Source organism: Bubalus kerabau, chromosome 8, assembly GCF_029407905.1.
Source record: "Bubalus kerabau isolate K-KA32 ecotype Philippines breed swamp buffalo chromosome 8, PCC_UOA_SB_1v2, whole genome shotgun sequence".
NCBI lineage: Eukaryota > Metazoa > Chordata > Mammalia > Artiodactyla > Bovidae > Bubalus > Bubalus kerabau.
Window position 1 is genome coordinate 8,823,049 of NC_073631.1, and position 14,656 is coordinate 8,837,704.

The 14,656-nt window shown below is 36.6% G+C and overlaps 1 protein-coding gene across 5 annotated transcripts in view; it reads left to right on the top strand.

Moving 5' to 3' along the window:
• ZPBP (zona pellucida binding protein) overlaps nt 1-14,656 on the top strand; it is a 163,173-nt gene that overhangs the window by 65,976 nt on the left and 82,541 nt on the right. For all 5 annotated transcript variants that reach the window (XR_008717529.1, XM_055589668.1, XM_055589665.1 and 2 more), the window contains one exon: nt 13,056-13,132. Coding sequence is in view for 4 of the 5 variants with exons in the window: in XM_055589668.1 (XP_055445643.1) it covers nt 13,056-13,132 (77 nt within the window). In the remaining variant the exon portion in view is untranslated. The remainder of the gene's footprint in view (nt 1-13,055; nt 13,133-14,656) is intronic.

A 14,656-nucleotide genomic window follows, 5' to 3' on the forward strand; every position in this document is an offset into this window, starting at 1 on the left:
TTTCCCATTCTGTTGTTTTCCTCTACTTCTTTGCCTTGATCGCTGAGGAAGGCTTTCTCATCTCTCCTTGCTATTCTTTGGAACTCTGCATTCAGATGTTTATATCTTTCCTTTTCTCCTTTGCTTTTCGCTTCTCTTCTTTTCACAGCCATTTATAAGGCCTCCCCAGACTGCCATTTTGTTTTTTTGTATTTATTTTCCATGGGAATGATCTTGATCCCTGTCTCCTGTACAATGTCACGAACCTCTGTTCACAGTTCATCAGGCACTCTATCTATCAGATCTAGGCCCTTAAATCTATTTCTCACTTCCACTGTGTAATCATAAGGGATTTGATTTAGGTCATACCTGAATGGTCTAGTGGTGTTCCCTACTTTCTTCAATTTAAGTCTGAATTTGGCAATAAGGAGTTCATGATCTGAACCACAGTCAGCTCCCGGTCTTGTTTTTGCTGACTGTATAGAACTTCTCCATCTTTGGCTGCAAAGAATATAATCAATCTGATTTCGGTGTTGACCATCTGGTGAGGTCCATGTGTAGAGTCTTCTCTTGTGTTGTTGGAAGAGGGTGTTTGCTATGACCAGTGTGTTCTCTTGGCAAAACTCTATTAGCCTTTGCCCTGCTTCATTCCATATTCCAAGGCCAAATTTGCCTATTACTCCAGGTGTTTCTTGACTTCCTACTTTTGCATTCCAGTCCTCTATAATGAAAAGGACATCTTTTTTGGGTGTTAGTTCTAAAAGGTCTTGGAGGTCTTCATAGAACCGTTCAAGTTTAGCTTCTTCAGCGTTACTGGTTGGGGCATAGACTTGGATTACTGTGATATTGAATGGTTTGCCTTGGAAACGAACAGAAATCATTCTGTCGTTTTTGAGATTGCATCCAAGTACTGCATTTCGGACTCTTTTGTTGACCATGATGGCCACTCCATTTCTTCTGAGGGATTCCTGCCTGCAGTAATAGATATAATGGTCATCTGAGTTAAATTCACCCATTCCAGTTCGTCTTAGTTCACTGGTTCCTAGAATGTCGACTTTCACTCTTGCCATCTCCTGTTTGACCTCTTCCAATTTGCCTTGATTCATGAACCTGACATTCCAGGTTCCTATGCAGTATTGCTCTTTACAGCATCGGACCTTGCTTCTATCACCAGTCACATTCACAACTGGGTATTGTTTTTGCTTTGGCTCTGTCCCTTCATTCTTTCTGTGGTTATTTCTCCACTGATCTCCAGTAGCATATTGGGCACATACCGACCTGGGGAGTTCCTCTTTCAGTATCCTATCATTTTGCCTTTTCATACTGTTCATGGGGTTATCTTATTCATACTGTTATTTGAATAAGCTATTGTCAAATCAATTAAAAATAAGAAAAATATATTTATATTGCCTTCTTTTATTCCTTCTCTTATGCTCTTCCTATATTTTATTTATTTTTTAAAAAATTATTTATTTTATCTATTTATTATTATTATTATTATTATTAGCTGATTTGGGTCTTCTTTGCTGTGCACAGGCTTTCTCTAGTTGTGGAGAATAGGGGCTACTTCCCATTGCAGTGCATGGGCTTTTCATTGTGGCGGTTTCTCATGTTTCAGAGCACAGGCTCTTGATGCAAGGGCTTCTGTAGTTGCGGCATGCAGCCTCAGTGGTTGTGGTGCATGCGCTTAGTTGCTCCAAGGCATGTGAAATCTTCTCAGAGCAGAGACTGAACCCATGCTCCCTACGTTGGAAGCATGGAGTCTTAACCACTGTACCTCCAGGGAAGATCTGAGTTTTAGGTACATATTATTTTTCTTCTTTATGAGAAGTTCTTTTAATGTTTCTTGCAAGGCTGGGTTTTGGTGACAGATTCTCTCAATTTTTGTTTTTCTGAGAAAGTGTTTGTTTTTAACTTTAGTTTTAAAGAATAATTTCATGGAATTTAGTATTTTAGTTTGGTGGCATTTTTTTTCCCCTTTCAATACTATGTTTAAAATCATTCACACTATTCTCTTCTTGTTTGCATGGTTTCCAAAGAGAAGTCTGATTTAATTCTTTTATATTTGTTTTTCCATTTTTATTACTGTGGTAAAATACATATAACATAAAATTAATCTTAATCATTTCAAGTATACAGTTAAGTTGTACTAAATTCATTCATGCCTATTTGTTTTCATTATTCATCTCCAAAACACTTTTCATCTTGGAAAGCTGATATTCTCTTTTTGTTAAACAATAAGCTGCTAATATCACTGCATCCCCTAGCATCTACCATTCTACTTTCTTATCTATGTGATTTTAACTAAATTCTCATGTAAGTGGAATCGTACAGTAGTTTTCTTTTTGTTCTGGCTAATTTCACTTAGCAACAGGTCCTCATATTTCATCCATGTTCTAACATATGGCAGGATTTCCTTCCTTTCTGAGATCTAATAATATTTCATTCCATATAACATAAACATTTTGCTTCTCCATGGATGTACCAATGGCTACTTGGGTTGTTTTCACAGTTTACTGTTGTGGATAATGCTGCTTACGGGTGTATACGTATCTTTTTGAGACCCCACATTCAGTTCTTCTTTGGGTATATATTCAGTGGTGTATTTCCTAGGTCATAATAATAACATTTTTTCTTGAGGAACTGCTGCACTGTTTTCTGCAGTAGCTACACCATTTTACATCCCCACTAACAGTGTACAAGAGTTCCAGTTCACCACATCTTCACCAGCTTGTTATTTTCTTTTGTTTTCATTGTAATCATCCTAATGGGTATGTGATAATGTCTCATTATAGTTTTGATTTGCATTTCCCTAGTAATTGGTTTTGTTAAACATCTTTTTCTGAGCTTATGGGCCATTTGTACATCTTATATTTGGGGAAATGTCTATTCACGTTCATTGCCCATTTTTTAAATCTGACTGTTTTTTTGATACTGAGTTTTAGGAATTCTCCAAATATTCTGTATCTTTATCCCATAGCAGGTATGCAATTTTCAAATATTTTCTCACATTCTGTAGGTTGCCTTTTGACAAATTGTGTTTTCATGCACATAATTTTTTTTTTCAAATTTTTGTCTATTTTTTCTTTTATGGCTTGTACCCTTGATAACATATCAAAGAAACCATTGCCAAGTCCAGTTAAGCTTTTGCCATAAGTTTTCTTCTAAGAACTTTGTAGTTTTAGCTCTTAAATTTAGACGTTTGATCCATTTTCAGTTAATTTGTATATATGCTATTAGGTAGGGATCCAAAATCATTCTTTTGCATGTGGATATCTAGCTTTCTCAGCACCATTTATTAAAAGACCATCCTTTTCCCATTGAATAGTCTTGATACCTTGTCAAAAATCATTTGGCCAATTATTTAAGAGCTTATTTCTGTGTTGTCTATTCCATTAGTATATATTTCTGTCTTTATGCCAATAACATACTGTTTTGGTTACTGCAGCTTTGTAGTGAACTATGAAAATCAGGAATTGTGATTTCTAGCTTTAGTCTTCTTCAGGAGTTTTGGCTATATGAAGTCCCCTGTGATTCCACATGAATTTTAAATTGGATTTTTCTGTTTCTGCAAAAAATGTGGTTGAATTTTGATATTGATTGCATTGAGTCTATAGATTTTGTCTGGTATTGACATTTTAGCAATATTATATTTCCAAATCTATGAACATTGGATGCATTTGAATTTACTTATATTTTCTTTCACTTTTAACAATGCTTTGTAGTTTTCATGATATAAATCTTTCATCCCCTTGGTTTAGTTAATTCCTAAGTATTTTATTTTGTTCTTTTTGATGCTACTATAAGTATAATAGTGATTCCATTTGTAATAACACCAAAAAGGTATTCATTGTAGTGTATAGATGGAGAAGAAAATGGCAACCCACTCCAGTGTTCTTGCCTTGAGAATCCCAGGGACAGGGGAGCCTGGTGGGCTGCTGTCTGTGGGGTCGCACACAGTCGGACACGACTGAAGCGACTTAGCAGTAGCAGCAGTAGTGTATAGAAATGCAACTGATTTGCACGTTGACTTTGTATTGTGCAGCTTTGCTGCATTTATTTATTAGTTCTTACACTTTTATTTTTGGAAACTTTAAATGTCTACATATGAGATCATATCATCTGTGAATAGAAATAATTTTTCTACCTCTTTTCCAGTTTGGATACTTCTTATTTTGTTTTCTTGCCACAACACACTGGCTAGAACTTCATTAGTGTCTTGAGATATAATGGCAAATGTGCACCTTCTTGCTTGTTCCTCAATGTAGAGGTGAAGTTTTTAGTCTTTTGCTCATCAACATGATGTTTGCTATGGATTTTCATATATGGTTTTATTATGCTCTGTTATTTTCCTCCTATTCCTGTATTTTTTAGCCTTTTTCTTCATGAAATTATATTGATCTTTGTAAAATGCCTTTCCTGCATCAAATGAGATGTTCCTATGGGTTTTTCCCCTTCACTCTTCATGTGGTATATAACAATGATTAATTTTTTTACGTTGACCCTTTCTTAAATTCTGACTTACTCGTGGTATAAATAAATAAATAAATTCAACTTACTCGTGGTATATAATCCTGTTAATAAGCACCTGAATTCGATTTGTTAGTCTTTTGTCGAGTTTTGCATCATTGTTAATTAGGATTATGATCTGTAGTTTTCTGTTCTTACAGTGTCTTTGTCTGGCTTTTGTGTTCAGGTAATGCTGGCCTTTAAAGATGAGTTTAGAAGTGTTAGCTCCTCTTTAACTTTTTAGAAATGTTTGAGAGGACAGGTATCAATTCTTCTTCTGACTGTTGTTAGAATCCACCACTACAGTTATCCAATTTGGGGTTATTACTGTGTTATTAATAACCTCTATTTCCTTAGTTATCTTCTTTCTGACTCTTCTATCCAATATTGTGAGATATTGAAGTCTCCAAATAATATTGTAGACATGTACATTTCTCTTTTGAATTCTGTTAATTTTTACTTCAAAAATTTTCATGGTCTGATTTATATGTGTTTATAATTGTTACATATTCTTGCTGTGTTAAACATTTTATTAATATATAGTATCTTTATTTGTCTCTTATACCCTTTCTTGATTTTAAGTCTATTCTATCTCTCGTGAGTATAGCAACTCTTAAGTGAGACATTATATAGTTGGATTATGTTTTTTATTCCTTCTTAAATCTTTATCATTTGATTTGAGAATTTAACCCATTTACTTTTATTTATTTATTTTTTGTTTTAAACTTTCAACAGTGATTTTATTTTTTTAATTTAAATTTATTTATTTTAATTAGAGGCTAATTACTTTACTTTTCAAGCCATACATCAGTATGAAAATATGAATCCAACACAGGTGTACATGTGTTCCCCATCCTGAACCCCTCTCCCACCTCCCTCCCCATACCATCTCTCTGGGTCATCCCAGTGCATCAGCCCCAAGCATCCTGTATCCTGCATCAAACCTGGACTGGTGATTCATTTCTTATATGATATTATACATGTTTCAATGCCATTCTCCCAAATCACCCCCCCGACACACACAGAGTCCAAAAGACTGTTCTATACATCTGTGTCTCTTTTGCTGTCTCACATACAGGGTTATCGTTACCATCTTTCTAAATTCCATATATATGCATTAGTATACTGCATTGGTGTTTTTCTGTCTTGCTTACTTCGCTCTGTATAATTGGCTCCAGTTTCATCCACCTCATTAGAACTGATTCAAATGTATTCTTTTTAATGGCTGAGTATACCCATCACTTCATGGGAAATAGATGGGGAAACAGTGGAAACAGTGTCAGACTTTTATTTTTTGGGGATCCAAGATCACTGCAGATGGTGACTGCAGCCATGAAATTAAAAGACGCTTACTCCTTGGAAGGAAAGTTATGACCAACCTAGAGAGCATATTCAAAACCAGAGACATTACTTTGCCAACAAAGGTCCGTCTAGTGAAGGCTATGGTTTTTCCTGTGGTCATGTATGGATGTGAGAGTTGGACTGTGAAGAAGGCTGAGCACCAAAGAATTGATGCTTTTGAACTGTGGTGTTGGAGAAGACTCTTGAGAGTCCCTTGGACTGCACGGAGATCCAACCAGTCCATTCTGAAGGAGATCAACCCTGGGATTTCTTTGGAAGGAATGATGCTGAAGCTGAAACTCCAGTACTTTGGCCACCTCATGTGAAGAGTTGACTCATTGGAAAAGATTCTGATGCTGGGAGGGATTGGGGGCAGGAGGAGAAGGGGACGACAGATGATGAGATGGCTGGATGGCATCACTGACTCGATGGACATGAGTCTGAGTGAACTCCGGGAGTTGGTGATGGACAGGGAGGCCTGGCGTGCTGTGATTCATGGGGTCGCAGAGTCGAACACGACTGAGCGAATGAACTGAACTGAACTGAATACTCCATTGTGTATATGTACCACAGCTTTCTTATCCATTCATCTGCTGATGGACATCTAGGTTGCTTCCACGTCCTGGCTATTAAAAACAGTGCTGTGATGAACATTGGGGTACACATGTCTCCTTCAATTCTGGTTTCCTCTGTGTATATGCCCACTAGTGGGATTGCTGGGTCGTATGGCAGTTCTATTTCCAGTTTTTTAAGGAATCTCCACACTGTTCTCCATAGTGGCTGTACTAATTTGCTTTCCTACCAACAGTGTAAGAGGGTTCCCTTTTCTCCACATCCTCTCCAGCATTTATTGCTTGTAGACCCTTGGATCGCAGCCATTCTGACTGGTGTGCAGTGGTACCTCATTGTGGTTTTGATTTGCATTTCTCTGATAATGAGTGATGTTGAGCATCTTTTTATGTGTTTGTTAGCCATCTGTATGTCTTCTTTGGAGAAATGTCTATTTAGTTCTTTGGCCCATTTTTTGATTGGGTCATTTATTTTTCTGGAATTGAGCTGCAGGAGTTTCTTGTATATTTTTGAGATTAGTTGTTTGTCAGTTGCTTCATTTGCTATTACTTTCTCCCATTCTGAAGGCTGTCTTTTCACCTTGCTTATAGTTTCCTTTGTTGTGCAGAAGCTTTTAATTAGATCCCATTTGTTTATTTTTGCTTTTATTTCCAATATTCTGGGAGGTGGGTCATAGAGGATCCTGCTATGATGTATGTCAGAGAGTGTTTTACCTATGTTCTCCTCTAAGAGTTTTATAGTTTCTGGTCTTACGTTGAGATCTTTAATCCATTTTGAGTTTATTTTTGTGTATGGTGTTAGAAAGTGTTCTAGTTTCATTCTTTTACAAGTGGTTGACCAGTTTTCCCAGCACCACTTGTTAAAGAGATTGTCTTTTCTCCATTGTATATTCTTGCCTCCTTGGTCAAAGATAAGGTGTCCTTAGGTGCGTGGGTTTATCTCTGGGCTTTCTATTTTGTTCCATTGATCTATATTTCTGTCTTTATGCCAATACCATACTCTCTTGATGACTGTGGCTTTGTAGTAGAGCCTGAAGTCAGGCAGGTTGATTCCTCCAGTTCCATTCTTCTTTCTCAAGATTGCTTTGGCTATTCGAGGTTTTTTGTATTTCCATGCAAATTGTGAAATTATTTGTTCTAGCTCTGTGAAAAATACTGTTGGTAGCTTGATAGGGATTGCATTGAATCTATAGATTGCTTTGGGTAGTATACTCATATGGACAGATCAACTAAACAGAAAATTAACAAAGAAACACAAACTTTAGATGATACAATAGACCAGTTAGACCTAATTGATATCTATAGGACATTTCACCCCAAAACAATGAATTTCACCTTTTTCTCAAGTGCACATGGAACCTTCTCCAGGATAGATCACATCCTGGGCCATAAATCTAGCCTTGGTAAATTCCAAAAAAACTGAAATCATTCCAAGCATCTTTTCTGACCACAATGCAGTAAGATTAGATCTCAATTACAGGAGAAAAACTATTAAAAATTCCAACATATGGAGGCTGAACAACACACTGCTGAATAACCAACAAATCACAGAAGAGATCAAAAAAGAACTCAAAATATGCATAGAAACGAATGACAATGAAAACACAACAACCCAAAACCTATGAGACACTGTAAAAGCAGTGCTAAGGGGAAAGTTCATAGCAATACAGGCATAGCTCAAGAAACAAGAAAAAAGTCAAATAAATAACCTAACTCTACACCTAAAGCAACTAGAAAAGGAAGAAATGAAGAACCCCAGGGTTAGTAGAAGGAAAAAAATCTTAAAAATTAGGGCAGAAATAAATGAAAAGAAGCAAAGGAGACCATAGCAAAAATCAACAAAGCCAAAAGCTGGTTCTTTGAAAGCATAAATAGAATTGACAGACCATTAGCCAGACTCATCAAGAAACAAAGGGAGAAAAATCAAATCAGTAAAATTAGAAATGAAAATGGAGAGATCACAACAGACAACACACAAATACAAAGGAATCATAGGAGACTACTATCAGCAATTATATGCCAATAAAATGGACAATTAATGCCAATAAAATGCCAATAAAGTGGAAGAAATGGAAAAATTCTTAGAAAAGTACAACTTTCCAAAACTGAACCAGGAAGAAATAGAAAATCTTAACAGACCCATCACAAGCACGGAAATTGAAACTGTAGTCAGAAATCTTGCAGCAAACAAAAGCCCAGGTCCAGACGGCTTCACAGCTGAATTCTACCAAAAATTTAGAGAGGAGCTAACACCTATCCTACTAAGACTCTTCCAGAAAATTGGAAGTATCATGATACTGATACTGGCCTGTAGTTTTCTTTTTTTGTGGCATCTTTGTCAGGTTTTGGTAGTAAGGTAATGGTGGCCTCATAGAATGAGTTTGGAAGTTTACCTTCCTCTGCAATTTTCTGGAAGAGTTTGAGTAGGATAGGTGTTAGCTCCTCTCTAAATTTTTGGTAGAATTCAGCTGTGAAGCCGTCTGGACCTGGGCTTTTGTTTGCTGGAAGATTTTTGATTACAGTTTCAATTTCCGTGCTTGTGATGGGTCTGTTAAGATTTTCTGTTTCTTCCTGATCGAGTTTTGGAAAGTTGTACTTTTCTAAGAATTTTTCCATTTCTTCCACTTTATTGGCATTTTATTGGCATTAATTGTCCATTTTATTGGCATATAATAGCTGATAGTAGTCTCCTATGATTCCTTTGTATTTGTGTGTTGTCTGTTGTGATCTCTCCATTTTCATTTCTAATTTTATTGATTTGATTTTTCTCCCTGTTTCTTGATGAGTCTGACTAAGGCAATGGCATCCCACTCCAGTACTTTTGCCTGGAAAATCCCATGGATGGAGGAGCCTGGTAGGCTGCAGTCCATGGGGTCGCTAAGAGTTGGACACGACTGAGTGACTTCGCTTTCACTTTTCACTTTCATGCATTGGAGAAGGAAATGGCAACCCACTCTAGTGTTCTTGGCTGGAGAATCCCAGGGACAGGGGAGCCTGGTGGCTGCTGTCTATGGGGTCACACAGAGTCGGACATGACTGAAGTGACTTAGCATAGCATCACTGATGAACATAGATGCAAAAATCCTTAACAAAATTCTAGCAATCAGAATCCAAACAACACATTAAAAAGATGATACACCATGACCAAATGGGCTTTATCCCAGGGATGCAAGTATTCTTCAATATCCACAAATCAATCACTGTAATACACCACATTAACAAATTGAAAAATAAAAGACATATGATTATCTCAATAGATGCAGAGAAAGCCTTTGACAAAATTCAACATCCATTTATGATAAAACCGCTCCAGAAAGCAGGAATAGAAGGAACATACCTCAACATAATAAAAGCTATATATGACAAACCCACAGCAAACATTATCCTCAATGGTGAAAAATTGAAAGCATTTCCCCTAAAGTCAGGAACAAGACAAGGGTGCCGACTTTCACCACTACTATTCATCATAGTTTTGGAAGTTTTGGCCACAGCAGTCAGAGCAGAAAAAGAAATAAAAGGAATCCAAATTGGAAAAGAAGAAGTAAAACTCTCACTGTTTGCAGATGACATGATCCTCTACATAGAAAACCCTAAAGACTCCACCGGAAAATTACTGTAACTAACCAATGACTATAGTAAAGTTGCAGGATATAAAATCAACACACAGAAATCCCTTGCATTCCTATACACTAATAATGAGAAAATAGAAAGAGAAATTAAGGAAACAATCCCATTCACCATTGCAATGAAAAGAATAAAATACTTAAGAATATATCTACCTAAAGAAACTAAAGACCTATACATAGAAAAGTATAAAACACTGGTGAAAGAAATCAAAGAGGACACTAATAGATGGAGAAATATCCCATTTACTTTTAAATTGATTATTGATAATGCAGGATTTACTTATGCCATTTTGTTACTTTCTTTTTGCTTTTGTTTTTCATTTCCTTCATTATAGTCTTTTTTGTCTAGTTGACTTTTTTGTAGTTAAATGTGAAATCTTTCTCATTTCTTTTTGTGTATATTCTGTATTTTTCTTTGTTTTTCTGTGGGAATTACATTGAACATTCCTAATTTTATAACACTGTAGTATGAATTACACAAACCTAGCTTCTATACTATATGTGAAAAATCTCCCTTAAGAGCTCTATTCCCAGTCTTTTCAGTAGATGATGACATAGAATTACTACTTTATAAATTGTGTCCCCCAAAATATAAATTAATAATTAAATTAATTAGTCTCTCAAATTATATAAAACAGAATGTGGAGTTACAAACCAAAGTTACAATAATACTAGCTTGCCGGGGTCCAGCCCCGGCTGATCCAGGGTATTCGAAGGAGAGACGGCTAGGCGACCTATTCAAATGTTAATTAGAGATAATAAAGAGGAATAGAATGAGGATAGCTCAGTAGGAAAATTCAGTGGAGAAAAGAAGCTGAGTGGCTTGGTTTACGCGGAAAATCAATATAACCCGTGACACCAGGTTAGCTCTGACCACGGAGGCTGCAGGCGCCCTCTCGAATAGCGGAAGGTGCCCCACCTTAGACGCCTTCTCGAGTGGGTCTTAGAAGCCCAGGCAAATAAATGGTCGCAGAGGGTATCCACGCTCCAGATGGACACTCAGCTGGAAGTTAAAGGGAAGAATGACATGGGGAGACCAAGCGTTGGTGAGCAAGGCCCATAGCTTTATTTTCAACAGGGGCTTTTATACCCTAAGTTACACATAGAGGATAATAGGGGATGCAAAATCAGCAGTCTTTGATGCTTATCAAAAACCAGGGTTTCTTTCCTGCAGATTTATCGTATACAAATGGTTTAGGTGATTTACATCATCTTCTGGCCAGAGGCCTATTAACATTTTATGACTCTTGACAAGCACTTATCAACAAAGACTTATTTTCTCTAAGAGTAATTATTTTAAGGTTTGGCGCCATCTTCTGAAGATAAGATGACGTTCCTATAGGGTGGATGTGTAATGGGTTTACAAAGGAAAGAATTTACTACCTTAAGGGTCTAAAGTTACTAACACCAGGCCACTACTTATTTTTTCTACATACCAACTGTATTAATTAATGCACATTCAAGGATCAGGGGATGTGAAAACTTGGCAACGAACATTGGCTCATCAATGAAATCTTTTACTAGTTTTATTCTGACAGTTTCTAATTCTCTGAGAGGCTCTAAGCTATTTGAATATCTTAAGCTTCCCGTGCCTCTGGAGGCTGGGAGACTGTAAACAATTGTATGCATAGCTGTAGGTGTCCGGGTAAACTTGTCAGGCGAGTTAGAGAGCCATCTGAGGGGTTTGGATTTAAACACTCCTAATTGCCCAGGAACTTTATTAATTGGAGCTGTAAGTTAACTCTTTGACAGAGAGAGTGAGATGGTGGTGGGGGACAGCCCCCAGTAAAGTCAGAGGTGAGAGCACAAAGCAATAAAGTAGGCAGACTCTGGTTTTTTGGGGGGTAGATGCTCGAGAATATCCGGGGGCACTCCCGAGGCTCGATCCCGCCTTTGCGTATGCCGAGCCCCCTTCCTCATGACCTTTGTCACGAGTGGAATGTCTCTCGCCGGCTCCCGGCACTAGCTTTTAGACTGTTTTTTTGTTAAGTATATTAGACTCTTAAGTCATATATATAAAATCGCTATTACAATCCCATCTGAATCCAATAATGGTAGCTTTTATCCTTGTCCATGTATTTACCTTTGTTGAGGTCTTTATTTCTCTTCACATGTTACTATCTAGTGTTTTTTCATTTGGCAAGTCTAGGGGTCACAAACTCCCTCAGCTCATCTTATTTAAGAAAGTTTTAATTTCTCTTTCAGTCTTGAAGGGCAGTTTTGTATGCTATAGAATTCTTTCCTTGCTCTTTCTTTTCTTGTATTTATCACCCTACAACACAAAATGTTTCTCTAATGATTATTGTTTATTGTTTGTATGTATCATTGTTTATTCTAATTTTGTGCATTAGAATGTAATTTCAAAAATTCAGGGAGTTTGTAGATTTTGATCACTTATGTATTTGAGCCTCCTAGACTAAAAGTAATAGACTCTTGATAACTACTTAATGAATAAATAGGTACACGAATGCACTCATTTATGAACATGTTCATTTTAGTTACCATGGCTACTACTGTAGTTCAGCTTCTTTCATTTCCCAGTATTATAATGATATATCTCTTTGTGGAGATTAAGAATTGAGTCAGTCAGGTGATATACACAATATTATATGGGTGGAGTTTAGTAGACTATGGAATGAATAAATACATTTATGCATACATATATCCACATATATGGTACAAAAGATAAAATAATTTATTTATTTAAAATAAATACATATATATATTATATGGTACAAAAGATAAAATAATTTCATTGTCAAAAATTGTATGAAATGAATTGCCAAATACTATCAAATTAGTTGATTAATTCTTAAGTTTACTGCAATGCTAAGGTTTTCCTAACTTATATAAAACACATAATTATCTTAGATTTTTAGTTAAAAAGAGTGATTTAACACGTGGAAAATTGCTTTAGTTTTTATTGGAATAGAAATATTAGACACATGGCCTGTTTTATATTTCAAAAGCCAATTTAAATATTGTAATATAGTACTTTAGAACCATGATAAAATATAATTTATTTTCTCAGTTTCATCTCTAGACACTGAAAAAGGACCCAAGCCATGTGCAGACCATAGTTGTGAATCTTCCAAAAGACTATCTAAGGTATGTTACATGAGGTGAGAAAAAAGAGAACATACTCAGTGTATAAGTAAGCATCTTAGCTATTTATAAAGCACATCACCACTACCCTCAAAACACATTCTTAGGGAATTCAACAATAAAAATAAAACTTCATCAAATAACATCAAATAATAAATAAGAATTTAGTAGAATTAATATTTTTAAGAAATGCTTTGAAATTTAGCATTTTTAACTGATTATATTAGGAAATTGATTTTCCCATTTATATGGTCTTATTTGCTATTGCAAATTAATTTATAACTAATAATCAGAATTCTCTCCATGTCACTATTATTCATCCTAAATAATAAATTTGATCTATACTGTTTGTTAACTGTTTTCATATTGCTGTGTACCCAGCATCTTGTATCTATGCTTAGGATGAAAATTATGCTGTAATTCCCAGCAGCAGTTTAGTTTAGTTTCTCTTTTACATTATACTTAACATATTATTTATGCTCAGTAAATTTATGGCAGATTTTCCTACTTCAAATTATTCTTCAATGATCCTGAAAGTGATAGTGTTAGTCACTTAGTCATGTTCCTCTTTTTGCAACCTCATGGGCTGTAGCCTGCCAGGCTCCACTGTCCATGGAATTCTCCAGGCAAGAATACTGGAGTGGGTACCCATTCCCTTCTCTAGGAGATCTTCTCAACCCCGGGATTGAACCAAGGTCTCAGTACATTGCAGGCGGATTCTTTACCACTAGTGCCACCTGGGAATCGCAATGACCCTGAACACTTCATTTAAAATAATATTTTAAAATATTTAGTATAAAATAATTTACATTATGTTGATTGTGACAGTTTCTTACGAAAATCATAGGTAATGCATATTTCATATGCATTGACCTATGAAATAATGCATATTTCATAGGTCAATATTTATTATGTTTACCCAGTGAAATTGACAGGAGAATGATTTCTTAAATTAGTACTCCCTAAGCTCTGACCAGTCCATTCTGAAGGAGATCAGCCCTGGGATTTCTTTGGATGGAATGATGCTAAAGCTGAAACTCCAGTACTTTGGCCACCTCATGCGAAGACTTGACTCATTGGAAAAGACTCTGATGCCGGGAGGGATTGGGGGCAGGAGGAGAAGGGGACGACACAGGATAAGATGGCTGGATGGTATCACTGACTCAATGGACATGAGTCTGAGTGAACTCCGGGAGTTGGTGAGGGACAGGGAGGCCTGGCGTGCTGTGATTCATGGGGTCGCAAAGAGTCGGACACGACTGAGCGACTGATCTGATCTGATCTGAAGCTTCCTGAAGGGCTTCCCTGGTGGCTCAGATGGTAAAGAATCTACCTGCAATGCAAGAGACCTAGGTTTAGTCCCTGGGTCAGGAAAATCCCCTGGAGAAGGAAATGGCCACCCACTCCAGTATTCTTACCTGGAAAATTCCATGGGCAGAGGAGCCTGGCAGGTTGCAGTCCATGGGGTTGCAAAGAGTCAGACACAACTGAGCAAACTGAGCAACTAAGTAACTTAGTCTCCTAAAA